The 14,938-nt window shown below is 54.3% G+C and overlaps 1 protein-coding gene across 2 annotated transcripts; it reads right to left on the reverse strand.

The window, feature by feature from the left end:
* Window positions 1-1,637: 1,637 nt before the first annotated feature.
* On the reverse strand, window positions 1,638-14,026 carry LOC146344245 (uncharacterized). Of its 2 annotated transcripts, none has more exons than XM_084860333.1 (10): window positions 13,346-14,026; window positions 8,966-9,028; window positions 8,641-8,735; window positions 6,086-6,221; window positions 5,532-5,611; window positions 4,887-4,992; window positions 3,785-3,889; window positions 2,731-2,883; window positions 2,484-2,580; window positions 1,638-1,929 (listed from the first exon to the last, which is right to left on the reverse strand). In XM_084860333.1, the coding sequence occupies exons 4-10, from the start codon at window positions 6,191-6,193 to the stop codon at window positions 1,898-1,900; spliced, it is 681 nt and encodes a 226-aa protein (XP_084716459.1). In that variant the 5' UTR covers window positions 6,194-6,221; window positions 8,641-8,735; window positions 8,966-9,028; window positions 13,346-14,026; the 3' UTR covers window positions 1,638-1,897. The 2 variants fall into 2 exon arrangements, with proteins under 2 accessions (XP_084716459.1, XP_084716460.1); XM_084860334.1 differs by lacking the exon at window positions 13,346-14,026 and adding an exon at window positions 12,994-13,345.
* Window positions 14,027-14,938: the final 912 nt, after the last annotated feature.

Raw genomic sequence — 14,938 nt, forward strand, 5'->3', positions numbered from 1 at the left:
TATAGACATAGACATAGATACACGCATACACACACATCCATATATGGTGGTATACGTATATATATGCTCATATATCTACAAATATATTTATATTAATAGTGTCCGATCGGAGAGCCAGTGTGGTGTAGTGGTGAGAGTGCTGGACTGGGAGCCGGGAGATCCGGGTTCTAGTCCCCACTCGGCCATGGAAGCTCACTGGGTGACTTTGGGCCAGTCGCTGACTCTCAGCCCACCCCACCTCACAGGGTTGCTGTTGTGAGGATAAAATGGAGAGGAGGAGGATCATGTACGCCGCCGTGGGCTCCTTGGAGGAAAGCAGGCAGGATACATGGGAGACCAAGAGATCAGTATCAGCCTTGATCCACAAAGCAGCGTGGCATGCAGCAGTGCAAAACCAGGCAGAAGCTCAGCAGGCAGAGCTCCACCCCCACCCCACCCCCCTTCCCTGAGCAGCACAGCTAAAGTGGAAGGGGAGCCAGGCTCCTGAAATAAGACACACACCTCCTCCACCTCTCGGTGCGCAGGATCCTGTTGTGACAGAGGTTCAGAGGTCTTCCCTGGCTTCCACTCAGAGTAGACGGAGAAGCACAGCAGAGACCTGGACGCCCTGAACCACAAGCAGCCCTGCAAAAAGTAGCGGCCAGCCGCTGCAGGCCTTCCTCCTGCCCCCACCGCCCCTAGGGGGCAGGTGGCCTCCCCACACAGGCCAGCTCTTCCTTCCCCACAGCCTGTCAGCCACGTTGCCCGGCAACGGCCAGCGCCCTGTTCAGGCCTTCTCTCAGCGGGCTTGCCAAGGGGCCAGGCCGGGGCATGTCCAGCCCTGCCCCTCCTCCCTCCTCCTCTCCTCCCGAAGGATGCGTGTGCAGAGCAGAACTGCAATGGAAGCGATTTCTTGAATGCAATGCACTATTTGTTCAGCACTTTAAAAGCTGGGCCTCAGGTGTGGTTCAGAAGTGCTGCTGTCACCCTTCAGCCCAGCGGTCAGGAGCGCCCCAGCTGCCTCTTAAAGTCCCCTCCAGTGGCCAACTCAAGACACAGACGAAAGGGATTCTTCCAAGGCTTTATTCCCTTACAACTCAATGACTCTTTCAGATGCTAACTTCCCGCGACTAGGCAAGGAACTGCCCTGGGGCAGTAGCAGAGTTGCCTAAGCTCCAGGCAAGGCAGCTGGTCCCCGTTTGAAGGAGTAGCGCGGGAAGACTCTGAACTTATGGGCTATGGAGAGGTCCCCCCTCTCACCCGTGGGTCCTCGGGACGCAGGCGTTGTCGTAGCACCAAGCGGGCAGAGCGCCGCCTCTCGGCGCCCTCCATTTGGCGCCTCCCCCTGCGTCTGTGCCGAGCGTCCACCAACACCCCGTCCCCCGCTCTTTCACTGCCAGGGTCACTCTCTCTCTCAGGAAGGCAGGCAGGAGGAATCTCTCCCTGCAGGTGCGCTTCTGAAAGACGAGCGGGCTCCTCTCCCGTGGGAAGCTGCTCTTCCTCAGAATAAGAGCTGCTTTGGGGCTCTATGGGCTCAGTTTCCACCCTGACATCAGGTTACAACAAGCACGTCCCTGTCTTCATCTTTGATATGTTGGAAGCTGTGGATCAGTACCTCAAACTGAACATGGGATCAAGGAGTCTTGCAGCAGAATCATGGGCTGTAATTGTTTTATTTTCACAAATAATGACATTCAGAAACTTTTCTCCCCCCGACTGCTGACTGAGAACGCATTGGTCTTTAATCCCTCCTCCCCCAAATAGCATTGTTTTTCCGAGCATGTTTTTCTTTTCCTTCCCTCTGATCCTTCACGTTCCTGGGCCGGACCCTTTTGCATTTTCTTTCCTTTCATTTAGTTCAATGCTGCAGACAGTGCCGCTTGTCAAGAGGATGGCCCAGTTTGGGGTGGCGAATCCCCTACTCTTCGAGGTCCTCAACAATTACAGCATCTGGATGGAACAGAAGGGAAAAGAAGCAAAGGGGATACTGGAGTATTCCACCTGATTTAGGTAGCAGATGACTGAAGACGTCACATATAAAACTGCATTATTTGGGGTCTTTACGTAATTACCTGTTAGTGACTGAGACCAAGAAAACAGGTAGATTAGTCTAATGGTGGTGGAGGTGGAATCTCCCTCCCAAAATTGGAGGGTTTGGGGGACTAGAGGCAAAAAGGAATGAAGTGTTTTAAGGATATGTTTTCTCCCTGACACACACACACTTTAGTGAGGAGCTTCCTGTGTGTTCTTCCCGTGGCCCGGAAAGAGAAAGACAGCGAGAGAGAGAGATCGGCCAGCTACACAGCCAGCCAGGAAGGACACTAATTGAGTGTCTATCTGGCCACGAAGAACACAGGTGGTCCGTGCTGAGAAATCCCAGCCTAAATGATTGAGGCCAAGGCCATTCCCCAGAAAGAGATGGAGAACCCGGGGATAGATGAACGTGGCCCCTTGCTCAGCCTTGCATGTGTACACATGCAGGGTGTCGAGGATCTGGCAGTCACCTTTGCTTGGGAAGAGGACTCTCAGCGCCTCAGGGACCTTCTTCTGCCTCTGGAGGATGTCGAGCTGCTGCAGTACCTTTTCCTTCACTGCCCTTGCCTTACAGGGTGAGAAACACAAGCTGTGCGGGCAGCTCTCCTTCCCCCGCGCCCCCTATTCATGACACAGGGACACCGCCGATGTCAAATGCAGTTCTCTGCGCAGACCCGTCCGTTCCCCTGCGCCAAGCCGACTTAGCCGCTGACTCACCTCCGTCCCCAGTACCACATGGGATTGCCCGAGCATGGTGTAGACCAAGAGGACCCCAGCCGCACTTGTCCGCAGCTGGGATCCATGCGCAGTCAGCACAGCCATGCTCAGGAACTCTCTCTTCTGGCCCTCAGTGAAGAGTTCCTGGAAGACCTAAAAGAGACAAGCAGTGACGGTACTCAGAGGGGGTGCCGGAAGGCATCTTCGTCCCCGTTCCCCCCTGGCACCACAGTTCCTCCTCCTCCAAGTCAGTCATTCTCTGCCCTAACAGAGACGCGCCAGAAGCTATAGCTTGGTTGCCCTCTACCACTGGCCTGACATCTTTCTCTTCCCTTCCCAAGACAAATCCAAGGGAAGCAGGGGGTAAAGAAACTTGAGCAGCAGATGGAGCTTTTCCAGCTTCCGTACCCCTCTGGAAGAGAAGCAGCTTCATCAGGCAGCTGATGGCCTCCCTCGCCTGGTCCCTTAGTTCTTCATGTTTGCTGGTAAGGTGGAGGCCAAAAGCTGCCACATAGTACCCGAGAGCAGGGTGTTCTCCCGATGTCTAGTGGGAAAGAAAGCGAGATGAATCTCTATGCACATTCCACTCTCAGCTCCTCCCTTTGCTTCAATGCACTTCTTTCTGCAACTCCACTGGTAGGATTAGCCCTTAGCGAGAGCTCTAACCCACCTTCTCCACATTCAGGGTAACTGGACCGGTTCCCAGTGGGATGCTCTATCTTTGCATTTGGGAGGGGAGCATGAGACGACTTTGGGTCTTAGAAGCACTGAGAGACACGTCCGTTCCCCACGAAACTGTCAAGATTGTCCTTTCCCAAACAGGCAGGATGGGAAGCACGACCTGGAACACGACCCTGGCATGGGGGGGGGGTTAACCCATCACCTGCAACTGTGACTCTGATTCGGTGTCCCTCCCCGCCCCCACCCCCGCACCTGCTAATCACATAAAGAAAATAGTTCCCTGGCCCCCCAATGGCAGTTTGGTCTATCCTCTGAATTCCCTCCCAGTCCCAGGCCAGGGCTCCAGGCCGTGACAGCATGTGGGGATACTCACATCCAGGTCTGGCAGGGTGACTGCATGGCGCAGGAGGGATGCTCCGCATGTCAGGGCTCTGCCTCTCTCCTGGCCATGTTTCGACAGCATCCAGTACTTGATGTGCTGTGGAAGGAAGCAGCAGGTCAGAGTCCTATGGGGGTTGCACACCACCTTTTTCAACCGAACTGGATCACAAAGTGGTCCGCAGCAATACCATCGGATTGTGTGAGATGGATGCTATTGCCCTGAGAGAAGCACATCTTGAAGACCCTCTTTGATATCAGATGGCCTCAGACTTCGATATCAGGTGTGTCTCTCCTCCTCCTCCTCCTGCTCCGCTTATTTGGATGCTGCTTTTCGGAAGTCAAATCATCCCTAAAGCGGCTTAAACGCCAACTAAGGTACATCATACAAGGCTTGCACAACCACGTCCTCCCCTCCCTGACTTTCTGCCTTGATGGATCACAGCTCATGGACTAGAGAGTCATCCATGCAGAAGCAAGCAGGAGGCAGCAGGCAGGAGGGCCGTGCCAGAAATGGCCCCTGTCACTCCATCCTGAACGTTCTGCACGGGACCTGCTCCCTTCGGCTTGTGCTGCTGTCCGTTGGGCCACGTCCTCTTCCGCTGCTGCTGAAGGCTGGGTCAACTAAGACTCTCCCTTGGAATCCAAAGGGCAAGATCGACCTCTCCTGCCCCCCCGAAGCCCCTCACCTGCAACAAGAACAGCAGATGGCTGAGGGTGGGCTCCCCCGCCAGCAAGCCCCTGAGCATTAATTTCAGGGTGTCAGCAGGGGAGGGTTGGCAGGAACCCTGGAAGGGAAGAGAGCAGCCGCTTAGCGTGGGGCGACTGAAGGGTCCTCCCAGTCAGCGGTGGAAGGCTCCACCAGGGCGAGAGCAAGTCCTGTAGCTCAGCAATTCCAGGGAGACCCGCCAGCTAGAGACAGCTCCATGAACCAGAAGGGAACGTGGGCAGCAGCTACGGACCACTCGTCCCTTCCTGCCCTCTCAGGGCGCCGCCATTTGCCCCCTGAGGAAGGAACTTGGTAAAGAGGGGATTGGGCACCATAGACCCAGGACAGGGTATTTGCCCCAGCATTGATGCATTTGGCCAGAATATACCTTGCTGTGGAAATCTGCTCTTTCTCTTTCCCTGCTCAAGACTCCATGAAGAGCCAATCTGAGGACCAGAGCCTCGATCTGCCGGCTCAAAGGAGGCTTCGCTTTGCTGGTAGGAGGAAAGGAAAAGCAGCAGATTAGAGGGAGGGAGGGAGGGACTCCAGGAGAACGTGTTGGACGTCCCCAGCAACACCCCTGCCCTGTGCAGCAGAGAGCTGCCCCGGGGGAAGTGCGGGATCCCCTCCTAGCCCTGCTTATGTCTCAAACGGGGTCCCCAGGCTCTCCCCCAGGGCTGCAAGGTGTAAACCAAGAATACGTCTGAGGTTTAAATGACAGAACTCTCATGTGAGACGTTCTTTGACCATTGAGGAGAGAGGGAGACACTGACCCCGAGGGAGCAGTAACTGCAGAGCTCATTTTGGTTTCTCTTGAAAAATAAACCAAAGAGGAACCTTCTGGAAGCCTGTGATACGTGGAGTTTGGGGAAATGTGATCCCTGGGCTAATCCTACACGCAGCATGGGAGCTGGTAAACAGCACTGACGAAACTCTGCCCCTGCCCCCACTTCCCCAAATCAGCCACCATGGACTTGCGGAGACCAGTCCTTGAGCCAGCGCTGATTCCAATGCCCACAGGCCGCCTCCGTACCTGAGGTGGTGAATAGCCAGCATCACTGCAGACAGGACACAGGAGGGCCCTGAGTCCTCAGGAAGGGTCTCCATTGCTGCCTGTGGGAGATCAAGAGGTGAAAGGCAACAGATGAGAACCACAGGCCCACTGACACCCCGCCTGGCCCTGGAGGGAATGGCGAGAACGAGACAGAGGGCCTCTCCAAACTGTCCTCCCAGCCCTGCAACCCAGGTAAGAACACGTGATGAGCCCTGTAGGATCAGACCAAGGGTCCATCAAGCCCAGCATTCTGTTCACACAGTGCTCAACCAGCTGGCCCCAGGAAACCCACAAGCAGGACATGCGTGCAACAGCACCCTCCTGCCCGTGTCCCCCAGCAAATGGCCTATGGTTGGATTGTTCTGTCTCCTTTCTCCTCCATACGCCATCCACAGAGGGTGAAAGAACATCCATGGAAGCCCCAGAGCCCTCATGTGTCCCTGGATTCCTCTGGTCTGGTCCCCAACATTGGAATACAGGGCTCCTCCTCCACCCTCCAGCTCTGCGCCTCTCAGGGGCTCCATCTCACTCACCGCTATAGCCAGGGCAAGCTCCGCCTTGGTAGAGAGGAGGCCGACTGTCCCCCAGCTGCTCTGGCCTGCGGCCATGCAGCAGCTGGGGATGGCACGCAGGAAGGCCATCTTTCATCCGGCAGTCCAGCAGGAACCTCTGGAAATGGGGAGGGTCAGGCTGTGAGGGAGTGAGGGGTGTTTCCGGGCCTTGTCTGACATGGTTCAGGCAGCCAGAATGCAGGTTGCGAAGTGGTATCCTACTCCTCATATGGTGCAGGCCAACCTGGCAGCAATTCGCAGTTGCCTGAACCCCTTATCCTGTTACTTACAGGCTGCTAGTGAGGCCCCTAACACGAAGCTCTGCTTGGATGCCAGATCCAGAGACAGATGACATCTGAAGCTGAATATCCCTTGCAGAGAGGCAATGGCCTGGTTGGGACAACATGACAGCCCACTGTGTCTGAATTCACCCAGTGGGGGCTATCGTGTTCTGCGGGTCTCCCATGGGTCCCTGGCTTGCCATGGCTTGTGGTTTCATAGGAACATAAGAAGAGCCATGCTGGAACACACCATGGGTCCATCCCGGCCAGCATTCCGTTCACACATTGGCCAACCAGCTGCCGAGCGGGACTCCACAAGCAGGCCAAGGGCGCAACGGCACCCTCCTGCCCATGTTCCCTAGCAATGGTTGGACGTGGGCATACCGCCTCTGGTATTGGACGTGGCAAGTAGCCCTCAAGCCTAATAGCCAGGGCTGGACGTCTCCTTCAGGAATTTGTCTAACCTCCTTTTCAAGCCATCCACACCGAATTTTGTCTACTTCTACCATGTCTCCCTTTACCCTCCTTTTTCCAAGCGAAACAATCCCAGTGTTGTAAACTTCCCTCATAGGGGAGAGGCTCCAGCCCCTTGATCATTGTTGTTGCCCTTTTCTGCCCTTTTCCCAGCTCTCCACGATCCTTCTTCAGGTGTGGTGACCTGAACTGTACCCAGTTCATGTTGAAAAGCATTGGTCCCAATGTAGATGCCTGTGGGACCCCACTATTGACTTCCCTTGAATTGGGATAATTTACCATGCACTCCTGCTCTATGCTTTCAGTTCTTTAACCAATTACTGATCCATAGAAGGACCTCTGCTCATATCCCATGACTGCTACGTTTGCTCAGGAGGTTTTGGTGAGGGACTTTGTCGAAAGCCTTTTGGAAGTCCAAGTGAACAATGTCTACCACATCACCCCTGGCTACATGTCTAATGATACTCAGAAAGAAGCCTAAAAGGTTCGTGAGACAAGACTTCCCTTTGCAGAAGCCAGCCAGGTTGATTCTAGGGATGCACGAAAGTCACTTACCTGGTCTCGCAGCTTGCTTCACGGTGGGGGGGAGGCGCTTCGCTGCTCCCCCCGAAGTTCAGGCCGGGGGGGGAGGCTTCCCTCCTCGCCCGGCCGAAATTCAGGCCGGGGGGGAGGCTTCCCGCCTCACCCGGCCGAAATTCAGGCCGGGGAGAAGCGCCCCGTCTCCCCGCAAACTTCAATAGAAAAAAAAGAAAAAAAATGCCCCTGTGATAGGCTACGTAACGATTAACGTAGCCTATCATGGCTAGATTTGCAAAGTCAGCCGTGATATGCTACGTTAATCGTCACATAGCCTATCACGGGTGACTTAAAAAAAAAAAAAGCACGTACGCAAATGGCGGCCCCCATAGGGAGCCGCCATTCGCGTTTCTTATTTGGTCCCTGTAGTCTACGTAAAGATTTATGTAGACTACGGCGAAAATAAGGGCAACGCTATTTGCATTGTCCTTATTTTCGCCGTAGCCTACGTAAATCTTTACGTAGACTACAGGGATCAAATAAGGAACGCAAATGGCGGGTCCCTATGGGGGCCGCCATTAGCCGTACGGGCTTTTTTTTTGTTTTTTAAAGTCACCCGTGATAGGCTACGTGATGATTAACGTAGCCTATCATGGCTGACTTTGCAAATCTAGCCGTGATAGGCTACGTTAATCGTTATGTAGCCTATCACAGGGGTGTTTTGTTTTGTTTTACTTTGCTTGTAATGGCGGCGGCGGCAGCCGGTCAAAAGACCGGCAGCCGCCCCCGCCCATGACAAAGACCTGCCGAACCGCCACTGGGACCCGCCGCCGGGAGGGACATTCGTGAAAGGTAAGTCCCATCCCGGGGGGGGCGGGGGGCAGGGGGGGCGGATAATTTCTCCCCGAACAACCTTCAGAGGACCGAATGTGTTGGCACTCCGCCATCCCTAGGTGATTCTTGTTCAGAAGGACTTGTCCTAATACTGCTTTCAGCTGAGTTCCCCAAAACAGATGTGACGATAACCAGCCTGTAATTTCCCAATCCCCCCTGCAGTTTCGGGAAAGCCACCTTGGTGGTCCTGGTTTTCATCCCTCCTAGCTTGCAACCTTCAGAGAGCTGGGTGAACTGAGGCAGCAGACGTTGTCTGAGGGTCAATCCCAGCTAAAAAGCCTTGCATTATTTGAGGGCTGTTGAACCCTCCCAAAGCCCCACTGCCTGGGTTCCCTTGACATAACAAGTAAGAAATGCGATGGCTGACTGTACCTTTTGCCCTGACTGAAGTCTCTGCATGAACTGCCGGACGGTATCGACCTCCTCTGAAAGGGTCTTCTGGGACTGGATCAGTGGCAGAAAGTTGTCTGTTGGGATACCCGAGGGGAAAGACATGGCAAGGAGACAAGAAAGGAGAACAGGCAAGAAAGGAGAAATGAGTCCCACTTCCTTCTTGAAGAGGCGCTGCTTTCCCCATAAGCCTTCTCGAATCAGAGAGGTGGAAAAGCCAGACCTGCCTCCATCTTCCCAGTGGGCGTGATCCTTTGTTCCCGTACAGAAGTCCCCCCACCCCGCCCAAGCCCAGGCATCATCTCACCTGAACCGTCCGACCCAGTCGTCCTCTCCATCCCATCCTCAAAGTCCTCAAGTATAACAGCATCTGGATGGAAGAGAAGAGATTGATGATTTAGGTTACCAGCTGACTGAGGGAAGGGTGACTGTAGATTTCACATTCAGAACGCCATTGTTTGGGGGGTTTGAGTTTTATGGTCTTTTGACCTGGATCATGGAAACATGTAGCTGACTCCAATTTGGGGGATCCCCTTCCCAAAATTGTAGGATTTGGGGATTGGGGGGTGAATGAATTTCTTTGGGGCAGGTAAGGCTGTTTTCTTCTTTTTTTCCCTTTTGACCTCATCCGGATAGAGAAGAGACTCCATCATGCTCTGCCTTCCTTGGCCATGGGGCAGGGGTGGAAGGGGGGGAGAGATTAACTAGCTACCCACCCGGGCAGAAAGCATACTTCTTGAGGGCTCAGTTTTGCCACTGTGAATGCTGGCGGTCCATGCTGAGAAATCCCAGACTAAATGATTGATTGAGAACGTGGCCATTCCCAAGGAAGGGGTGAAGATCCCAGTTCACAGAGGAGGCTCAGGCCAAACATGGCCCCTCGTGCTGCCTGGCCTGGGCACCAGTCCAGGGTGTCCAGGAATCTGGCAGTGTTCTCTTTGCTGGGAAGGGGGACTTTCAACGCTGCTTCACGGACCTCTTTGCGCCTGCAAAGGATAGGGAGCTGCTGGAGGATTTTACTCTTTGCTACTGTCTAGCAACATGGAAACACACAAACTAATAAGCAGGCTTCACAGGGAGAAGTTTGCAGGAGGAGTGGGTGGCTTTTCTTCTTGGAGGACCCCTCTCCTTTATCCCCCGTCACTCTTCATGAGACAGGGGCGGCCTCTGCATCAAATGCCCCCTTCACGGGCCTGGCCGTTTCTCCTCTTGCAGACCGAACGCAGCAGCTCCTGGGCAGGGGTCCCCGTGCGCGAGCAAAGCTGGCTTCTGGGATGCTCAGTTCTCTCTGTGTGAAGGTTTTGGCAACCACCTACAGTCAACTAGTGGCCACCGGAATAAGAGTGTGTGCGAGACGGCGATCTCCATTTTTCTTAGTACGTGAATAGAGCTAGGGCGAACCTGCTTCGAAAGGTTGCAGGAATTCCCCTCTTTAGTCCTCTCCCCCGGCTGAAAGAAGAATCCTGTAGTGCGGTTTTGGGCTCAGCAAGCGGGGGCAAGACTTCGGGAGGAGCGGGAGGAAAAGCACACACCCCCAATCTGTGCTGATCATCTACCTTTAAATGCTGGGGCACTGAGAGTTCCAACTGCAAAGACGGATCAGGACTTACCGTTAGTCAGTTGGCATCTGGGATTAGACAGTTAGAGTGACCAGGGAGACCTTTCAAGAGCAACCTCTCCATATCACAACCTTGAAATAAGACCTTAGGTGATGAAGCGTCAATCTGTACGAGAGCGAAGCTTGAACTGGGGGCCAACCCCCTTCCCCCTGACATCATCCCTTGCTCTCCCATGTGGCTCTCGCTTGGGGCTGTCAGGACAGGGAGGTGAGCAGGTGGGGGGCAATTGGAAGAGGGGCCCCTTGTCCTCTCCTTCCAGACACCTCCCTATGTAGTGCACAGCAGAAGCTTCTGAAGGACAGGCTTTGGCTTAACCCTAGGCCACAACGCCATGTGGGGGCTGAGGCTGGGGGATAAGCAGGCCCCAACATTTTCCTCACTACTTCCCCCTAGGGATGTACGAAAGTCACTTACCTTTCCGTGCATTCTGTTCATGGCGGGGGGGAGGTGTTCCATCCCTCCCCCCGGAATCCTCGACGGGGGGGAGGCGATCTGGTCCTCCCCCCCGGAATTCTCGCCGCTGGCTGTGCTCCGTGGCGGCTCCGCGCCCCTTTTTGATTTGCCGTTTTAGGCTACGTAAATATTTACGTAGACTAAGACGGCGAAAAATAAGGAAAGCAAATGGCGGCGGCTGTAGCCGCCACCATTTGCGTTCGCCATCTTTTTTCTTTTACCAGGATGTGATAGGCTCCATAAGTGCCCCCTACGCTATTTGCGTTCCCCTTTCTTTTCTTCGTCTTAGTCTACATAAATATTGACGTAGACTAAGATGGCGAAAAAGAAGGAATGCAAATGGTGGAGGCCGTAGCCGCTGCCATTTGCGTACGCATTTGTTTGGGGGGGGGGTTGGTTACCCAGAACCCTCCGCGGCCGGAAATCCGGCTGCGGACGGCCCTGGCCTGGGCCTGGCCGGCTGCTCCACGGAGCCATCGCGGAGCACAGCCAGCCGTTGAGGATTCCGGGGGGGAGGACCGGATCGCCTTCCACCCCCCACTATGAACAGAATCCGCGAAAAGGTAAGTCACTTTCGTACATACCTATTTCGAAGTGGGCGGGAAATTCTCTTCTTTGGGGCCTGGCATCAGTTTTATTTCCATTGGAGTGGCAGAAAGGGGTGTGTGTGTGTGTGTGTGTGAATAGAGGCCTACTATTCACAAGTTATTCCCACTGATTTCTATGTAAGCTGGTATAAGATTACAAGCCATGATGAGACTAGTTACATCCTCCATGCTAGCCATTTTGTAGTGATGCCCACAGCAGTTTCTCAAATTCCCAAATGTGTTCACTGGCCTGCAAATGTGGGGGACTCCTGCTCAACATGATGGATCTTTCTGGCCGAATGCTATGGCATCTTTCTGTTCCCATCCCATGAGAAATGGCATCCGACCCATACAGGTGCCTGTTAGGTACCCAGCCCCTGTCACCATTTCCCACCAAGGGGATTTGAACCACATTGTTGATGTTGAGATCCAACAGTGATAGTGAACTGAACTAAGACTTGCGGAAGAAAGGACTGGGCCCATCTGAAGAGAATCAACCCAGATAGACTGTGGGTTTCTTCCCTACTTCTCTTTTTCAGTGTGTGGTGTAGCCTATGTGATGACAGGGGCAGGGAACCCTCAAGCACAAGATGAAACCAACGGCAGGTCCCTTCCGAGCACCGAGGAAGGAGAACAAGCCCGAAAATTGTGCGATCATTCCTCAGGTGAGCCCTACTCTCTATTGCATACGTTCCCCTCTGAATCCCTCACAGGGAGAACATCCAGCCTGAGAACAGATGTCAGCTGGATGCGACAGTGCTAAGGTGGCAAACATGGAAAATGTGTCTGAAAGTGATCATTCCTTGAGATGGACGGGACCGATTTTAAAGGGGCTTTCCATTACCTGTTTGGATGATTCAGGGCCCAGCCAAAAGGGGATGCTTGTTCCATCCTTCCCAGCTCTCTGAGCCCTCTGGCAGAGAGGGGCTAGCGGAGGCAGCGGATGGCCTCCCTGGCCTGATGTCTGATGAAGCCTGAGCCCTGCCGCATTAAACCCTAGAGAAGGGCTTAATGTCTGGTGGGAAAGCAAACAAGATGGGCCTCGACACACCTTTCTGTGCCCGCTCCTCCCTTTGTGTCCTGCACAAAGTCTGTCTTTGACCTCCACTGTGGCTCTGAACGGATTCCCATCTCTCCCCTGTCAAGGCACCTGCAAGTTACATGGGAGAATTAGTTCCCTTCCAGACCAAGGGCAGTTTGGAAGCCTCTTCTTCCCATGCAAGCATGTGGGGTTCCTCACATCCAGCTCTGGCAGGTTGCACGCACAGTGCTGCAGGGACATGCCGCACATGAGGCTCTGCTGCTCTCCTGGCCGTGGGAGGAAGCAGCATCTCAGAATCCGTGCAGCGGGGGTAGGGTTGTCTTCCAAACCACACCCAAGCCTGCTTCTGCCCACGGTATTTCATTGACCGTATCCGTGTAGCGCTGCTCAACCACAGTGGTCCTCAAATGGGTCCAGTTTACTGCAATTGGATTTAAAGCCAGATCATGTTGCCCGGAGAGAATCACATGTAGAATACCAGCGTTGATACCAGATGGTATCAAAGAAAGGTATCATGTCTCTCCTCACCATCCCCACCTTATTTGAACACTGCTTTTCCAAAGTATACTGATGCTCAAAGCGGCTTACACTAACACTGCAAACAGTTTGACATAACAATAGTTTGACATAATACCTTCTTCCTTCCTACAGAGGCAAGCAGGAGGCAGGAGTAACAGAAGACAGAGGCCCATATGAACCTTGTCTGAGCCCCCAGGGAGACAGCGGGTTCCCCAGCCTCCACACAAGAATCTCTTCCTCTGCTCCAGAAATGTCTCCATCTTAAATATTCTAAGCCAGAACTGTTTCCGTCAAGGTAATCGGCTGTAGATTAGGTCCCGTTCCGTAACACTGCCGCTGAAGGCTGGGCAGTTCTGCTGGCCCATAATCGGCCTGAGGGGTGGCAAGTAATGGGCCCCCTGAGAAACTCTGCCTTGGACTCCAAACTGCAGGATGAATCCCTCCTGCCCGCGCTTTAAGCCGCTCACCTGCAATAGAAAGAGCAGATGGCTGAGGACGGGCTCCCCCGCCAGCAAGCCCCTCAGCGTGAGTTTCAGGATGTCCACAATGGAGGGTCTGTAGGAACACTGGAAGGAAAGAGAGCAGCACCTTAGCGTGTGGCGGCCGAAGGATCCTCCCTGCCAGCGATGGAAGGCACCAAACAGGCTAGAGAAGTTCCGTAGCTCAGCTGTTCCAAAGAGACCCAGCTGCAGGAAACAGTTTCATGGACGCACTCGCTCTTTTCTGCCATCTCCAAGGAACCTCCCTTCGACCCGTGAGGACGGAACATGTGAAAGAAGTCGTTGGGTGCCACAGGCCCAGAACAGGGTATTTGCCCCGGCAGGGATGCCCCCAACCAGAATTTACTCTGCTGTGGGAATCCGCTCTTTCCCTGCTGAGAACGGCATGGAGAGCCACTCGGAAGACCAGTGCTTCAACTTGCCGGGTGAATGGAGGCTTCACTTTGCTGGTGGGAGGAAAGGAAAAGCAGCAGATTAGAGGGAGGGAGGGACTGTGGCTCAGGCCGGTCCCAGGGGAACGTGTTGGAGGTCCCCAGCAACAGCCCTGCCCTGTGCAGCGGAGAGCTGGCTTGGTCGTCTGGCACGGGGGGGAGTGCTGGATCCCTCCAGTCCTGCTACAGTCGCGAACGGGATCTCAGCCCCTCCCCCGGGGCCACAATGTGTTAACTAGCCATTCGTCGCCCTGGGATGGAACAGGTGTGTCCAGCTTCAGCTAAGGAAGGGATTGGGCACCTCAGAAACCAGGAAACAAGCAGTGTTGGATTTGGCCAGAACGTACCTCGTGAAGGAAATCTGCTCTTTCTCTTTCCATGGTGAAAATTCCCCTGACAAACCAACCTGAGGACACAGACTCGATTTCCTGGCACAATGTAGCGCAGGGGGAAAGCGCGTGTGGTGACCAATACTTGAGCCAGCACAGATCCCATGTCCCCGCAAGCCAGCTCCATCCCGGAGATGGTAAAGAGCCAGCATCGAGAAGGCAGGATGGTCAAAGGCACGGACTCCTGGGCAGGGTCTCCATCAGCAGCCGGGAGAGGTGAAGACCGAAAAGAGAAAAGAGGAAAATCAGAGACCCATCAACCCCCAGCCCCTCCCAAGAGGGAATAGCAAACACAAAAAAGAGGGATTCTCCGCATTGTCCTCCCCGCCCCAGAACCCAGTTGGATTTCTCTGTCTCTTCTCTGTTCCCCAGTGCTCCACAGAACAGCCAGAGCAAGGCTAGACTGTCAGTGGTGTTTGGAGATATAATTGGCCGTCCTGCTCCACGTCTGGCTGGACATTTCATCTCTAGACACACCTGTGAGCCCTGCTATGATCCTGGGTTCCTTGCCTTGCTCCCCAGCACTGAAATGCAGGGCTCCTCATCCCACCTTTCAGTGCTACAGACTTCCCACTGGATCTCAGGTGTCTCATGCTTAGGGTTGGCGGACAATTTCTCCCCGAAACTTCGGGGGGCCGAGCGCCAACGTGTTCTGCCCCCCGAACAAGTTTCGGGGAGAAATTCTCCGCCCCCCGCACCCCCCCCCCCGGGGACGGGACTTACTTTTCCCGAATGTCCCT

Source organism: Heloderma suspectum, chromosome 5, assembly GCF_057233095.1.
Source record: "Heloderma suspectum isolate Gila_16-S chromosome 5, 16-S_ref, whole genome shotgun sequence".
Lineage (NCBI taxonomy): Eukaryota > Metazoa > Chordata > Lepidosauria > Squamata > Helodermatidae > Heloderma > Heloderma suspectum.

Coding starts and splice junctions, on each gene's coding strand:
- LOC146344245 (XM_084860333.1), bottom strand. CDS start 6,193: ATGGCCTTCCTGCGTGCCATCCCCAGCTGCTGCATGGCCGCAGGCCAG. Junction 4,993..5,531: donor CTGGCTATTCACCACCTCAG/GTACGGAGGCGG, acceptor TCCTCCTACCAG/CAAAGCGAAGCCTCCTTTGA. Junction 1,930..2,483: donor AGTCCTCTTCCCAAGCAAAG/GTGACTGCCAGA, acceptor TGTTCCATCCAG/ATGCTGTAATTGTTGAGGAC.